Below are 15740 nucleotides of genomic sequence, written 5' to 3' on the forward strand. Positions count from 1 at the left end.
GGTGTTTTGCTGCACTAGTGTGTTGCAGCTTTTGCAGGTGTCACAAAAATACAGAGTAGACAAGTCCTCTTAATTTTATTCCTTGTAGCAAGAACTTTATAATTTTGAGCACAGAACAGAGGAATAGCCATAGGAAACCAGAATAAAGGATTTGGATGCTGTGAGCATCCAAGGCACTTAGTTAAAAGATTCTAAAGCCTTTCTCACTTATTTTTGGGATCTTTTCCCAGGGATGGGAAAGTGATACCTTAGTCCCACACCTACTGCCACCTCCACTGTTTCATGGATATGATTTATGGTTTTCTCATTAGTTGCTGGTAGTGAAAAAGTTTTCTTAATGACTTTTCTATCTCAGCAGTTTTCACAGAGAAAGCAGTGGGGATGTGAGGGGTGCACCAATGGCCATGATCAACTCTATGTGAAGCAGGATGGAGAGGATCCAGTAGACTGGATGTGTTTAATTGTTCTTAGATTACAGTGAGTGTTGGCTTTAGTTTTCCCATTTAATGCAGGTGCTTTTAGTTTTTGGAAATTATAACTTAAGTAGAAAGATCCTTCTCTGGATCTGTTTAAAAATTGCTTTAAAAATACTTTTTTACATTTAGAAACACAGAACCATAGAAAAATTCTGTTCCAAAGATGGTCTTTTGATAGTACCCTGGTCTAGGGGAATTTTTTTTTAACAGACCAAAAGTCCTCAGCCCATCTCTGAAATATCTCCTGAAGGGCTGTCACCATCTTTGCAGCCCTTCTTTGGACCCTCTCTAATGCCTTTATATCTTTAATATGTTGTGGCACCCCAAACTGCCCCCAGCACTGGAGGTGAGGCTGCCCCAGCTCAGAGCAGAGCAGGACAATCCCCTCCCTTGCCTGGCTGTGATGCTGTCCCTGATGTCCCCAGGACACATTTGGCCCTCCTGGCTGACAGGATAGGACTGATTAATATTCAATTTCACACAAATAGAAGGTCAAAATACATGATTAGCCCCCAGACTGAGGATTTTCTCTCATACCTCCTTATTCATTAGAGGATTCAGGCTTACACTTCTGTTTCATCCAGGTGTTGTAAAAACACAGCACTGGCCTGTGCCATCTGCCATTAGTAAGGGACAGAGTTCTGCTGGAGAGTTCAGATGTTCCATTTCCAACATTTCCCCCTCAATACTTATACACATGTACACCTGCAATCATATATTAAGTAATTTTTTCATCTAACACAGACTGGAAGAGATGAAAAATGAGAGGTAACAAATAGACTTATGGGAAAAATGTATCCTGAGCTCTTTAATAGCATTCACTTTGCATGAGCAAGTGATCTTTCTTAAGATCTTGATCTTGATCTTGATCTTGGCTGTTATTCATACAGCAGGCTTTGACACAGATGCCAAATTTTATTCTTGATCACAATCTCAGTATGGATGGAGATACCAATGGAGATCCTGAATCGACCCTTTAAGTTTGGTTGCTCTTACTTTTTCTTTTGCATGGTGTTGAAAAACAGTATAATAACTTCCAAAGCAATACTGAATTTTTTTTTCTGAAATACTGCAATATTCATTGTAATAAAAAGCAGAAATTGTCCAAACTTAACTGTTCATAGAAAATAAAACCAAATACAAAGAAGCTTTTATAGATAAGTTTTTGGGCAATTGTCTCTACAGTCAATGTTCTTCTCACTGCTTCCAGGAGTGAGAGAATATGAAAAACCTGTTAATTTTTGCCGACAAGATATGTATGCTTGTAAAAAATCAAGTTGCTCATTTCACTTGCATTCCATCACTTCTTCAATATCTATTATTTCTTCAGTTCCTTGTTTTTTTAATAGATTCATATATTCTGTCTATTAAAGGAAGAATATTAGATTTTGTTAGTATTTCATGCATGAGATTAGTCACAAGGTCCTGATTTACAAATCCCCTGTCATTCAGATTTGTTATTTGTGGTATAAAACCTGCAGCAGGGTTCTGTCAATTAGAAGACCAAAGTAGACATGTCTAGATCTTCCTTCCATATGGCTCCCAAAGACAAACGAAGACTTTTAAACTAAAAAGCTGGGAAAAATCATATTTTAAAACATGGAAAAGTTAACATGATGAAGGAAGAGAAAATAAATAGATTTATAAAGACTTGCCAGTAATTCAGTGTGTCCCTGTAGACAAATTTTGTCTTTTAGACCTGCCTGCAGCCAACCTAAAGACTTTGCAAATGGCAGCAAACTGCAACACGCTCTCTGGAAGGGCAGTTCCTGCTGCGTTTGTCTGTTTGCTCCTTCTCACAAGTCATTCCAGCATTCCACACAGTCAGCGCCTCTCAACATTCTGCTCTACTTTCTTGCTTACCATACACTAGAAACTTTTACCTGCTTTAGCATCATTGCCAAATACTAGCATGGCAAAACTCCTGAAGATTTCTTCGTCCCTTCTCTCCCTGACTGATTCTGCATTATTATTGTGCTGAGAAAGTTATGCTCAGCATTATTTTAGTGACACCATATGGCTTATAGGGAGAGCAGGGTGAAACTGTATTTATTCCAATGCTTGCAATTATTTCATATTGGAAAAGATAAAACAGACAAGTTATTTGCATATGAACTTTCTCTGACCATATCCCAAGAACAAGAAAAAGAAAGACAATTGATTTTTTCTTGTGTGCATCTTTCTGACAGTTAGGTCACACCCTTGAGACTAAATTTTTAAATTCCAGGCAAATGGAAAGAAAGCATACCTGGAAATCCACTGGAGAGGGCTCACGGAATGGGTCCCTTGGCTGTGGTACTGTAGCAGATGTGTTTTTCAAATAAGCCCTTCTACAGTGACAAAAAGGTTTGGTGAATAAAAGTCTTACTTTGCAAACACACAAACACAAACTACATAATAATGCTCCTGAGGTAACATCTTATTTCTCTAAGACATAAGTAGTATTCTTCTAATTCAAAAGTGGGTAAAAATTACATAGGCTGAATACAATGTTGTAATTTTGTCATTCTGAATCTGGATGGCAATAATTTATTTTATGACCTACTAAGGCCTCATAGGATGCTGGTTTTTTAAGTATATGAAAAGGAAATGTTGTCAAAATGTGGGAAAACTTTCATATGCCACCAATTTACTTTGCAGGGTCTGATGGCAGGAAAGAGGTACAGATATAAGGCCTTTTGTCAGTACTGGAAATCATTGTGCTATATTAATCAAGTGGACAAGAAAATTAAGAATCAGAAGTATAGAGCACACTTGAAGAACATTCAGCTCCTAGTGTAGCTCAGTGTCAATTTTCTCCCTCCCTTGTCTCCTTTAAAAAGAAGCCATAAATTTTCTGCTGGGGGACGAAGGGTTATTTCAACTACAGAATAAATATTTTGCACAAGAAATAAGGCTTACACTGTCATGCAGAGGAAAAGTGTGAGACCTGCTGTCAGCCCCGGTATCAGATACAGCATATATGATGAAGTGGATGTGACCTGTTGTGTTCCTGAAAATCAAGCAATCATCAAAGTGCTGGTTAGCATCACAGGACATGAAAGATTGCACAGCTATGTGCCATCTGCTTGGTGTCAGAATGTCAAACACATGTGAAGGAATGATTTCTTTAGCTCAGCACCACACTCCCTGTAGCATGAGAAGGAATAGGATGGCTGAGAGCACGTGGGCTGTCCACAGGAGTTTCAGACCTGAGGAACTGAGTCCTACAGAGTATTTAAATATCCAAGGTGACAGAGAGCAACAGCAGGAAAAGCAGTTTATAAAGTCAGGAGCAAAGATGGAAGAAGTAAAACAGCTGGCAACAGACTGAAAAAGGTCAGCTTCCTTCACTACCCCCGTGCAAGAACTGTCTCCCAAGAATGACTGGGGAACTCCCCAGTATTAAGAGACATGGCAATTCTTCAGCTGTCTTTGTCCTAGCAAACTCATGTGAAATTATCAATATGTTAAGCAAGAAGTAACAAATGAGGCAGACAGATAATAACTGAGCAAGGAATGGATTTTTATTCTTACCAAACTCCACAGGTGTACTCCACTCTCCCCAGTTTCGGCTTACTAAACAAAAGCCTGCATCTGCTGCTCTGATTTTGACGCTGTACCTTTTTCCTGAGCTGAAGCTTTCATACAGGTAGGAGTTCTTTTCAATGATTGCTTTCTAAATGCAAAATAAGAGTGACAATAAGCATGATAATTTTTTTTGTATTATTTTTATATAATTATGATTACATTTTCTATTTTGCATTTATATAATCCTTCTGTGGACAGATGAGTGAAATAATGAGTAGAAAAATATCCCTTAGTAAGTTAGATTGTTCATCTTGGTTCCTCTTGTTTGAAATTTTTATTATGGGTTATATGAAGATGAAATTTGCCATATGCTTTCCTGTCTCTTTAGATTCTGCTAAGCAATGGGACTTTAGGAAAAAAAATATTTAAAGATCTGGCACCTTGTTACAGTGGATATTTTCAAAAGTGAAATAGAGTTTGATAGCCAGATTATAGAGAAGTAAAAAGTTGATTTTTTTTTTATATTGGCCTAATCTTTGAGGCAACATTTTCTTGCCTCTTACATCTCAATGCTTTCCATAGGGTATTACAAAAGAAAAATTTCTCCACATTTTTGTGTTACAGAGAATCATGATCCATATTTTTACATATATATGAATCTGCTAGGAAGTAAAAAACTCCACATATGCAGGTGTTTTTGTGCCAGGTTTTATAAACAACAGTTTAAAACTTCAGATTTAGAAAATTTATCAATAATGAGCATGTGTAGTACATTGAAACAGGCAATGTGAAACCAAACCAATTTGGTTGGAAGATGCTCTGATACAGAAGAAATTTCAATATAGCATAAATGTTAGATTAAAACAGACTTACTGTTTCAGAGGCGATTTTGGTGTTTTTCTCAGCATCAGCCTAGTAACAAGAGAAAAGCTTAATTTTTAGGATTATTCTTTTTGTTGCTATGTAGTAAAGGGTCTTCTCTCATGAATGTTTGATTTTCAGAAAGAAAAAAGTGCATGTAATATTTTAAATGCCTTATTTTAAAGACGATGACATTTAAACTGTTCTTCCACTAAGTGGTTTTTCCTCTTCACTGGTGCTCTGAAATATTGTACTACTTAAATCTGATTGCAGGATTGAGTATCAAAGCACTAAACAACAACAACAACAAAAAAAAACAACAAAAAAGAAAAGGCTAAGATTGACAAAATGTTTACATTTTAATTGTTAAAAGAAAGTATCTGAAATTTATAAATAAACTTGGACAATGTCTTTTCCATTGGTTTTTTTTGTCTGCGTATCTTTACATTCTTAAATATTTAATTTAGCTAAGTTATGTCTCCTTTTAATTTTTTAAATTTTTTTACTGTTGGAACAACAAGATCACAAATATTCTGACAAATATTTAGAACTTTATATTTGAAGGATGTGATATCACTTTCCATATTCATCCAAGCTTTCAAAAGGAGGGGATGAGAACAGTGTACGGGTTGTACATGTGTTACATGTGGAAATAGAGACAAAATGCTATCAAATGTCATAATAATTCTTACCTTGTTTTCTATGACAATTTCATATTTGAAACAATTCATTATTTTCACATGACTTGTGCGAGGTGGTTGCCACCAAATGCTGCATCTATGAGAAGCTTCTGTACAATTCACTGTGACATTGAGTGGAGGGGTGAGTTTTTCTACAATAATATAATCAGAAACACTATTGATCAGTAATAGCTCTCTCATTTAAAAATATAGGTAGATCTTCAAGCAACTGATCTAAAAAGATGCAATGCAACTTTAGCTGCAACTTTAGCAGAATTTCTATATTGTCCCCATTTTCTCAAGCAAGACCATCTGATTTAACATTTCAATTGAGGAGCATTGAGCACCAGCTGCAACAATAAGGAAAACTAAAAACACAAACTATTTATTACATTTTACTGAATTCAGCATATGATTTATGAAGGCTTGGTTTTATTTCGTGGCTTTAAGGATTTTTTTATTATTGTATTCAAATTAAACAGAATTTTTTTAACATTCTCCCATTAAAAAAAAAAAGGATTTTTTTGCTCACAGCATTAAGGTAACTGGTTCTTTTCATTATGTGGATGGACAGCATGATGAGATAGGAAGACCAACATCTAGATAATCCCACTCAGCAATCCTTAGCTAGTTAACTCTAAAAGATTACACCTTTCTCTCAGAGAATAAGTATATGATTGAAATGTTCAAAATTTTCTGACTTATGATTCCAGATTGTTTCTGTATTCCTTAGTTTTTGTCCATTCTTATACTTTAGGGCTAAGAAAAAGGGAAAAATACATGTTATGGGGAGCAATATTTTTTAACTCTATGCTTTTTCCCAGGGATGGATTCTTCATTCTTTTATCATATAACTGAAAATCAAATTTAAAAACAAAATGCTTACCAATTTGGAATAGTATTATTTTCTTCTCATATGACTGAATGCTTTTTTCGCTGCTGGACCCATTTACCAGGAAATAAGCACTATTTTCTATTGCCACGTTTTGGAATTGACATCCTGTGTGCCTTCCACAGTTATCTTTGATGTAATTTTGGCATTCTGTGACATCTTCTTTCCTTGACATGAAATATTGCATCAATAAAAAATTGGCAATGTCACACCTCCAACCACAAATCAAAATTCCCAATATTCAAGCAGACCTACTTACTTTGGGGGCCTCCAGTACAGGAAATATTGTGTGTCTTCTGTAGCATTCCTGCCCACATGCCAGGTGCAGTTCATGAAGGAAACATTAAAAATGACACAGACAAAATTTTCAATGGCTGTCCCATTCATGCTGCAAACACAGAAAGAATATACCATGTCCACTGTGCAGAAAGAGTGAATGACTGCTCAAATAACACAGATCTTTGCAAACTCATTTAGCAAGTTTTTGGCTACTTGCTTGGCAAATCCGACTGCAAATTGTTTTGGTCTTGTAGTTTCATCCTTACTTGGAGATAGCAATGATTTTGTGTTGAGCCATGAGGATTATCCATCATTGTTCCAGAAGCCATAGAAGTGATGGGGATTTAACTGAGTCTTTAATCAACTCAAGCACAGGGATTTAGTGGAAGTTAATAATAGAGACAGTTGCTGTGGTGCCCTTTGTTTAGATTCCCTGTTTAGCTGAGCCCCAGTCCACAGTGGAATGTAAATTCTACAGCCACGAGCAAGGTGGCAAAGTTCTCTCTGCTGTGCTTGTCTTAAGTGCTCTCACCCTTTATTATAAAGCACTAATAATTTAAATAAGATATTCATCACTTTCTTCTGTGTGACAGCTGGCTAACCCTGAAGCTGCTTCCTGAAGCTAATCCCTGCAGAAGTGCTGCAATTTTGAAGAAACAATTATATATTTTTCAATTAGGAATCAAAACTGGCTGTTGATCTCTTCCAGTACTTTGGATTCAAGGACAAGGGGAATCTTGTTAGCACTGAACCTTATAGAAACAGGCCTGAATATTTGTATAATTAGTGTAAAATAAAGACAAAGCTGAAACAGAAGTTTATAGCTTGCTTAAGTTAACTCATAACCTGTACTGACAATCTGAATTAATTCCTTCTGTGTTTCTCCCCTATGAAAAGGTGAGAACTCCAACAGGAAATGATGAACATTCAGTACCTCAACAGCTACCACTGTGAATTGAAGGACTGAGCCACAGCTTGCCAAGACTAATTCAACCACTATTCACTGAGTTTAAGCAGCACACACACAACTTTTCATGTACCTCTCTAGTTAGCCCTAAAACTCCAAGATCAAATCAAGATCATCTGATTCTTGCATCTTTGGAAATAAAGAGAAATTTTTAAAGAGATGAGAAAGTTGTCAAAGTACACCTGGATTTCTGGAAATCTTTCTCCCTTCCAAGAGGAAGGTTGAAACTTTTTCAAGAGCTTGGTTCAGCAGCATTTCCTTCAATGGCAGTGTTGGCCTAAGCACTGTCTCTGTTTTCCCATCCTTCATTGATCCTGCCTGATTCCATCCTGGCTGTGCTAATGTCACTTCTTGTGGGGCCCTGTAGTGAGTAGCTTTAAACAAGTGATCATCATTACAAATAATGCTCCTCTCAGCAGCTTTTTTCCTTTTGGTTGTTTTTTTTTTTCATCCTCTGTCAGAATAGTGGAACAAGCTCATCTGAGATGACAGTGTGGGCTAGCAACTGTAGCTGTAATAAATACTGACCCATACTAAGTCACTAGAAGTACCAAAGCTCTCAGCACAGAGTTGTTTGCATCCAATTTTTCTGTAAGTTTACATATATAACAAACTAGAGAGTTCAGTGATTACAGTACTGTGATGAGGTGATGGAGAGCTTGGATCAGTTCTCTGGTCTGCCACTGGCTCACTTAATGACCCAGGACCAACCAAGTCTGTGCACTTCACTTCCTCATTTACAAAACAAATAGAGAAATTGTCTTCCCACAGAGAAATTGCTGGGTAAATGTGGCAGTCTGAAGTAGGATCTCAGGTGCTATGCAAGGGTCTTAGAGAGATGGGCTTCCTCAAGCCTACAGCAATGCTGTAATATAAAGAAAAAAGGGTTATTCTGATTTAAAATCAGTTCACAGCCTGATTCCTGTGTGGGCCAACAAGCTGTCAAAGTGTTCAACAACAAAGGAAATGTTCAGGCATATGCTGCGAATACCTATGAGTCTCTCTATAACTGTTTCTGACTGGATTTGTTTTCCAAAAATTAGGGCATTTATTTTTCATTTTTTATGTATTCATATTTTTGTGGTTATGCCAAAGAAAATCTAGCAAAATATACAAACACCACTACACTTTCTGTAAGGTTTATTTTTGAGCCTAGTCTATTAATCCAACACTGTCAGCATTACCTTTTTATTTTTAGCAACACCTGAAATAGAGCTAAATACTCATGAGACTTTTATCTCACATTATTTCAAAGAGACAGGGATATTTTTGTTCCTCCAGTTTATGCTGAGGACCAGCTGAATTTTTCTAATGTCTTTTTTTGCTTAACCACTCCTACTTGAAATGCCCCATATTTGTCACTTACATATGTTTATTTCCTTAAAAATAGGTAGGACCATATCCTTATTAGTCTGTTCTGCAAGCTGTGATGCCAAAACCAGTTTAGTTCCTCTGTATTGCACTTATTCTTCTGAACTGCCTTCTGTAGTGTTTGATGATAGTAAAATACATATACAAGTATGTTAATAACCTCTGAAGCATCCTTTGCTTCAGACACAAATAACCTATTTTCACATATTTTACTATCTTAGATATATTTGAAATGCTTGACATTCTTTTCATGAAAGAGGCAATTATGATTGCACAAAACTGCATAACAATCCACTGTTTCAAGTACATAGAGTATTTATACTTATTTATTTATTTGTTTATGTCTATTTTTTCAGCTTAGAATATGTCCATCTCTGGGGGAAAACGTCAGAAACAATGTAGGCACCTTACCTTCAGAAAAATATCAGAGACAAGAAAATTTGACTTTCAAATTATTCGTGGTTACCAACATTACTAGCAGGGAAGGACAGGATCTCACCTTTGGGTGTTGAGCCCAATATAATTTTTACTTTTATTCAGCAATTCTTCAATTTAAAAAGTTCATAAACAGTTGACTCTTAGACATAATTAACTTTATAAAAGATGTTAAATAACTTACTTGATATTGGAAATTAAAAAATATTTAAAACCCCAAACAATTAAATTACTTTAACCTCTCAGCTTGACTTTGAAGATGCTGTTGGGTGTGAGGTGGAGTTTGTCTTACCTTAACTTACTGAAAAGCTGCACAGATGCTTATAGGGGACTCAGTAATTCTATGCTATCTTAACAGCCTTGAAAAAAGCCCACCTTGCTTTAGACCAGTTTGTTCAATCTAGTCTAGGACAAGATGAATGAAGGCTTCACCATATTTATTTTTTTCCATTGACCAAAAATATAGCCCAGAGGAATCTCTCTAATTCTGAGCTATCCACCTTTGCCAGCAAAATACAAGAGGATTCATTCCTTTCCTTTCTTATATCACCTGGAATCCACATGTAATTACTAAACAAAAATACTGCCACTATTATATACTCAACAGAAAATTTGTTTTTGAAAATGTCTTTTTCTCCTAATTTTTATACTGGTGTAAGTATCATGGGCTGCTTCTCTTCAGAAAAACTGTGGCAGTAGAACAGTGCTATTTTCCCCAGAGATGCTTCAAACTTCCTTCCACATCTTAAATAAGTCCTGTGCAGATTATTGATGAAAATCTTTAGGAAAATAGAGTATTTCTATGTGAAGTTCTTTCCTTCCTGTACTGTAGTTTATGGAGTTTCTATGAAAATTGGCTACTTTAGACTGTGCTACAGCATAAGTTATTTCTCAGAGAAGCCTGGACCCTAAAACCCTTCCACAGGGGATAGTCATGTTAGGAATTCAAGCTGAAATGCTACTGCAGTGTCTCATCTCCTCTAGGGTGATTGGAGAGGTGATTAGAGGAGAATAAAAACTCTCCATAATCTGGCTAATTATGAGTAACACATAACAATCTATTTTATCATATTTTGATCCCACAATTATTTTTATAGCCAAAGAAAAGGAAGGCTTGTAACTGAAAAAAAAACCCCAAAACTTACTAGTTTTTAATATGACTATTTTTTTGTTAAGGGGAAGTCTGTGTTGGCTATCGCACATTAAACTAGACCTCTGAGTTCATTTCCCAGCTTTGTCTCTGAAAGATTTTGGAAGACATTTCTGTCAGTTGGAAAATATGAAATGAAATTACTGCTTCCATGTAGAATGTGCTGTGGGGGTAAAATCATACCTGCATTCCTGCAGCATTTTCAGGGAAATCTTCTAAAGTATTAAAATCATGAAAGAGAGAGGACACTGACATGTTTTCATTCTACTGGTGCCTAAACTCAGTACTTCTAAAAGAGTTCACTCCATTTAGTGATTTTACTCTATGGATGCAAAGACCTAAAATCCAAACATTTCCAATTTGACTGTGTTTTCAAAAGAAAGTGACACAGCTCCCCAATTCTGTAATTCAGGTTTGACTTAACAAACAAAATACTGTTATGTGGAGGAGGCCAGCAATACTGGAAACTCTGCAAATTTTAAAATACAATTATACAAATATTTTCAGACTGTAGAAAAAAATATCTCATCAAAATATTGACTAAGATATTCATCAGAGGAAAGCAGGCATTTGCTATCAGGCAGTGTGTATCACAGTTATTTTAACATTAAAACTAGCAGAAATGACAGAACTCAATATTTTTTAACCTAGCTTCTTTGGAGTAAAATAAAAGAGAAACAGAAAAGAAAATAGAAAGCAAAAACAAACAAAATTTAACCTACCTTCTCCTTGAAAATCTGTTTCCCTGTGGTGCTCACAGCAATGGAGAACAAAAAGGACAGAAACTGTGACTTTGCCTTGGTATATTCTTGCATGCTTTGACTATGTGATTTCATTGCCTCATTTCCCTTCCCCTTACTTCCTTTAAACATGAGGAGAAGCAGGGTCACTCCTGGTCTTGGCAGACAAGTAGGTCAGAGCACAGGGTCACCCTCTTCATTGCCTGATTCACACAATTTTTCAGTCATTTCTGTTACACATTTTTCACACAGAGGTTTGTACAGGGCATCACCTGACAGGCAGGTGAACATGGTGTTCCTTCTGGCTCAGAATGGTCAGGTACCATTGCTTCAGGTCACTGTTTTCTGCTTATTGCTCAGGGATGTGCCCTGTTCAGCAATACCAGCTCAGAGCTGCCCCCAGCTTTGCACTAGCCAGCCTCATTCCCTGTAGGTGGGTAACAAACCATGTAAATTGTCTCAACAGCCTTCCTGCTTTGTCTACACATTTTTCTGGGTTGGGTAAATTCAATGCACAGATCAGGAAAAGTTTCTGTATGTGTGAAATGTTCCTGAGTCTTCCAAATCAACTTGTCTGTGGTGGTCTCCTGGAACTGAGAAGCACAGAACCTGCCTCTTCATGTACCCCATAGTAGAGTCTGAATAGAGAGCCCTCAGTCTTCTTCATCTTTAAATAATTTAAACAGGAAAACTAAGTCATTTTAATATTCAAATCTGATTATTTATAGTGTTCAATGAGTGTACTACTCTGGTGTTATATGCCACTGGATGAGTGGTAAGTCATATAAAATCTGTCCCCCTTCTGTTTGTCTGCACCTTGTACATCTTCATTCCCGTCAGTCTTTGTTCTTGTTGCTTTTCTGGACAGAGGAATAGGTAGGGGATGGTTCTTGAGATATTTCCTCTTTCTAGGTCTCAATTCCTCAATTTTATTAGTACAGCAATAAACAGCAGGGCACTATAATGTACCCTGCTATGACATTTCATTTCAGGACCTGCAGAAATAGAGACTTTTGATTGCTGCTCTGTAGAGGAATTGAAAGAGGTCTGCTGGAGGAGAGAGATAATGCTGACACTTTTGTAACTATTCAGTGTCTGTAATTCTTGAAACTAGACCCTGTTCTGTTCTCAGAAAAGAGTTGTTCTTGGAACCCTGAGTCTCAGCACTAGAGAAGTTGGGTGATGGTGTAACTGCTACAGTGAATTAGGTTACTGGAAACAAAGCTGGAATAGAAGTCTTGATTAATTTTCAACCAATTTTTCTTAATGAAAAATTTTCATATGGATTGGAAAAATCGGAATATTTTATTTTTATTTAGAGTAAACAATACTCTCTCTGTTTCAGCATAGACAATTTAATTAGGTGTATGGCATGTAAGATGTCATGATTATACCCAAGAACACCTCTGCAGTGGATTTGTGGTACTACACAAGCATCCCAGTCTTGTCAATCAGAGTCTCATAATCAGTGTTTGCCCTAGACATGGATGTTTTCACCAAGCCAGACCACCTGATGATGAAGTTCTCCTTAGGAGCTATGCAGACTGAAGGATGATTTGATTTGCTTAATGAAAGGGAGAGAAGTTGCATGCCAGAGTAGTCTAAAGGCATCTTTTCAAGACCAGCACATTTTACCACAGATTTTTTGGGTCAATCTGTATTCTTCTTAAAACCAGAATAATTTTATAACTTTTATATGAATAGCTTTGTAGCCTTTTATATACATAAGAATTCTACAATTTATATTTAGTTCTCTTCATAGCTAATGCCAAGAGTGAACATTGCAGTTAAAGTAATCAAGAGGCTAATAATCAAAAGACAATATTTCATACATTTATGATTTTCTTGCTCTGGTTTAATCTTTTTAAACCAGTGGCCTTTTATGTGAGGTGTCAAGAAACAGGAAGGAAAGTGTAAGCAGAAGTTCACTATATATGAATTTTTCTGTAAGAGGGCAGAGCTCCAAACACAGCATGTCTCAATATAGGGCTGTCCAGTAGGTGCACTTGAGGACAGTTGTGTTCTGGATATTGCAATACCTGGAAGCTGAAATACAGCTCAGGTCCTCACTGTGTGGCAATGACTCATCCAGACATTTATTTCAGTTTACAAGTATTAATTTTCCTCCTTATTTCCTTTACTATCATGATTTTGCTTGTTTGTACCTGATCCTAGGCTACCCTCATGTGGCCACTTTGAGAATCTTCACAAGTTACAGAAATAAAGGCTGATTACTCACTGGGCCTGGAAAGCAGCAAGGCATTGCCTGCACACAAGATGAAGGTCAGTTGGAGATTTCTGAGGGCAGAATTTTACTTCTTGATGGCACTCAGTCATCCCTTATTTAGACATTCTGTTCTTTGCTTTGTGTCTTTTTTTATTCTGCTTTCATTCTCCCCCCTTGTAAGTACTGAAAAAAACACAACTCCAGAAGGAAAATTTTTCAGTTAGTAGCAGTCTTGGGTCCCTCCATGCATTAAACCCTAAAACACATTTCCACCCACACATTTCAAACTCAGTTTTGAATCATCCCCATGTAAATCCCTTCTGCAAGTCCTCTGATATGGTTCCCCCTCAGCAGCCCTGCCTCTAGGTGGAGAGATGCCAGTTTGACAGAGGGATGGTTAGATGGCTGGATGGGCTCATCCAAAGACTTAGAGCCAGTGCCTCAATGCCCAAGTGGGAATCAGTAACAAGTGGTGTCTCACAAAGGTCCATGCATGGCTGAGCACTAATTTTCCTCCTCAGCAGTGCCATGGCCAGTGGGATCAAGCACACCCTTCAGTGAGTTTGTGGGTCACTCCAGGCTGAGTGGTGCAGTTGTTGCATTAGAGGGAGATGGTGTCATCCAGAGGGAGATTTGAGACTTGACAGCCTTGAGGAATGGGCTCATGTAAACTTCATGGAATTAACAAGGTCCTGCTCCCAGTCTGGGGCAATCCCCAATCTCTGTGAACAGGTTGCTCAGAGAAGCTGTGGATGCTCCTTCATTGGAAGTGTTCAAGATCAGGCTGGGGGCTGAGTTGGACCAGACAATGAATATTCCTGCTAATCCTCTAAAAATTCCTTGTAATTCCCTCTAAACCTTTCTTTGATTTTTGTATTCTATAAAATCTGATTGCAGTAAACACTCTCCAAATCTCATGCATCTGAGATGTTATTTCAGATTGTGACTCAGATATGGAAACATCATATTTGCACCTGTCTGCTGGGTAGGAACAGAGATCTCCAGGTCACACAAGCTATACAGTGAATGAAAACTTGGCACCAAATAAAGGTGCTATACTAGAATCATTTTTATTCATGCAATTATAGAAATAATAACTTAAAAGAAACTACAGTTAGTACACTCATTGGAGAACCAAACTGGTTTATTTTTCAGAGCACTTTATTAGGCAATGATTCACAGTGGAGTTGTAGTCTAGTTTGAAACCTAAATCCAGTCTCCAGTCCAACCAAAGTGGGTATTTATTGTGGTGTTAACATTTCACCTTAGTCTTTTTGTCAATGCATAACAAATTGTTTAAAAAGTGGAAAATTGGAAATAGTTTTGATAAGGACAGTAGGGCAGAACAGCAGTTTCCTCACTTGATAAGGACTGCAGAACAGAACATCATCTTACTCTTATCAAGGGCAGTAGAACAGAACAACAACCTTGAAGAAATAGATAAATAGTAAAACTTAGGCAGACAGAAATCAGGCAACATGCAAGCAGGATGCCAGCTCAGCTCTGCAGGGCTGACAAAGCAGAAGTTATGCAGAGCAATGTTACTGTGCTTACTCAAATACATGAACTGAGGAACAGCCACCTGAAAAGGACACTGGGGATTGAAGACACAGCCCAAATAACCATGTTAGGGCTTCCAATGAGGGGTGTGATTATGTAAAATAAAATCAAGGAGGTGGGGATATCTAATGAATAAATAATCAGTGTGTATGATACAGTCTCTGTTCACCTGATGCTCAGCATACTTGATTAGAGCAAATATCCTTGGGATGACCAGCATGCTGCAATAAAGAATGCCTGCCTTCTAATACTCAAAGCTGTGCTAGAAGGTTTCCATCCAGCCCATTTCGGGATCAGATTAGGTAAAGGTTTTTAGCTACAGATATTATTAGTTCTTGGTCCTAGATTTTATTTTAATAATTTATTTTATTTTAATATTTAGTAGTTTTTTTTCCCAGAATTAAAGCTCCATACAGTGGATATAAAACAAAGATGGGATTAATTTCTGAAGTGTGGATTAAAACTGCATATTGTATTCACCTATTCTGTGCTAATTTTAAGCTCTGTGAACAGAAATGGATTCATTCTGGATGAAAATGAACCAGGTGAGGAGGACACTGTTTTATCAGAGTGTATTTATTTTCACTGAAAA

At 37.1% G+C, this 15740-nt stretch overlaps 1 protein-coding gene across 1 annotated transcript; it reads right to left on the bottom strand.

The window, feature by feature from the left end:
* Positions 1-1432: 1432 nt before the first annotated feature.
* LOC306803011 (granulocyte-macrophage colony-stimulating factor receptor subunit alpha-like) lies at positions 1433-11452 on the bottom strand. The gene is made up of 9 exons (XM_079307843.1): positions 11344-11452; positions 6679-6807; positions 6414-6586; positions 5540-5679; positions 4860-4898; positions 3993-4134; positions 3378-3468; positions 2725-2806; positions 1433-1840 (listed from the first exon to the last, which is right to left on the bottom strand). Exons 2-9 carry the CDS (start codon positions 6804-6806, stop codon positions 1763-1765), a joined length of 873 nt encoding a protein of 290 aa, XP_079163969.1. The 5' UTR covers position 6807; positions 11344-11452; the 3' UTR covers positions 1433-1762.
* Between the last annotated feature and the right edge of the window lie 4288 nt (positions 11453-15740).

Source organism: Erithacus rubecula, assembly GCF_903797595.1.
Source record: "Erithacus rubecula genome assembly, chromosome: 1".
Classification (NCBI taxonomy): domain Eukaryota; kingdom Metazoa; phylum Chordata; class Aves; order Passeriformes; family Muscicapidae; genus Erithacus; species Erithacus rubecula.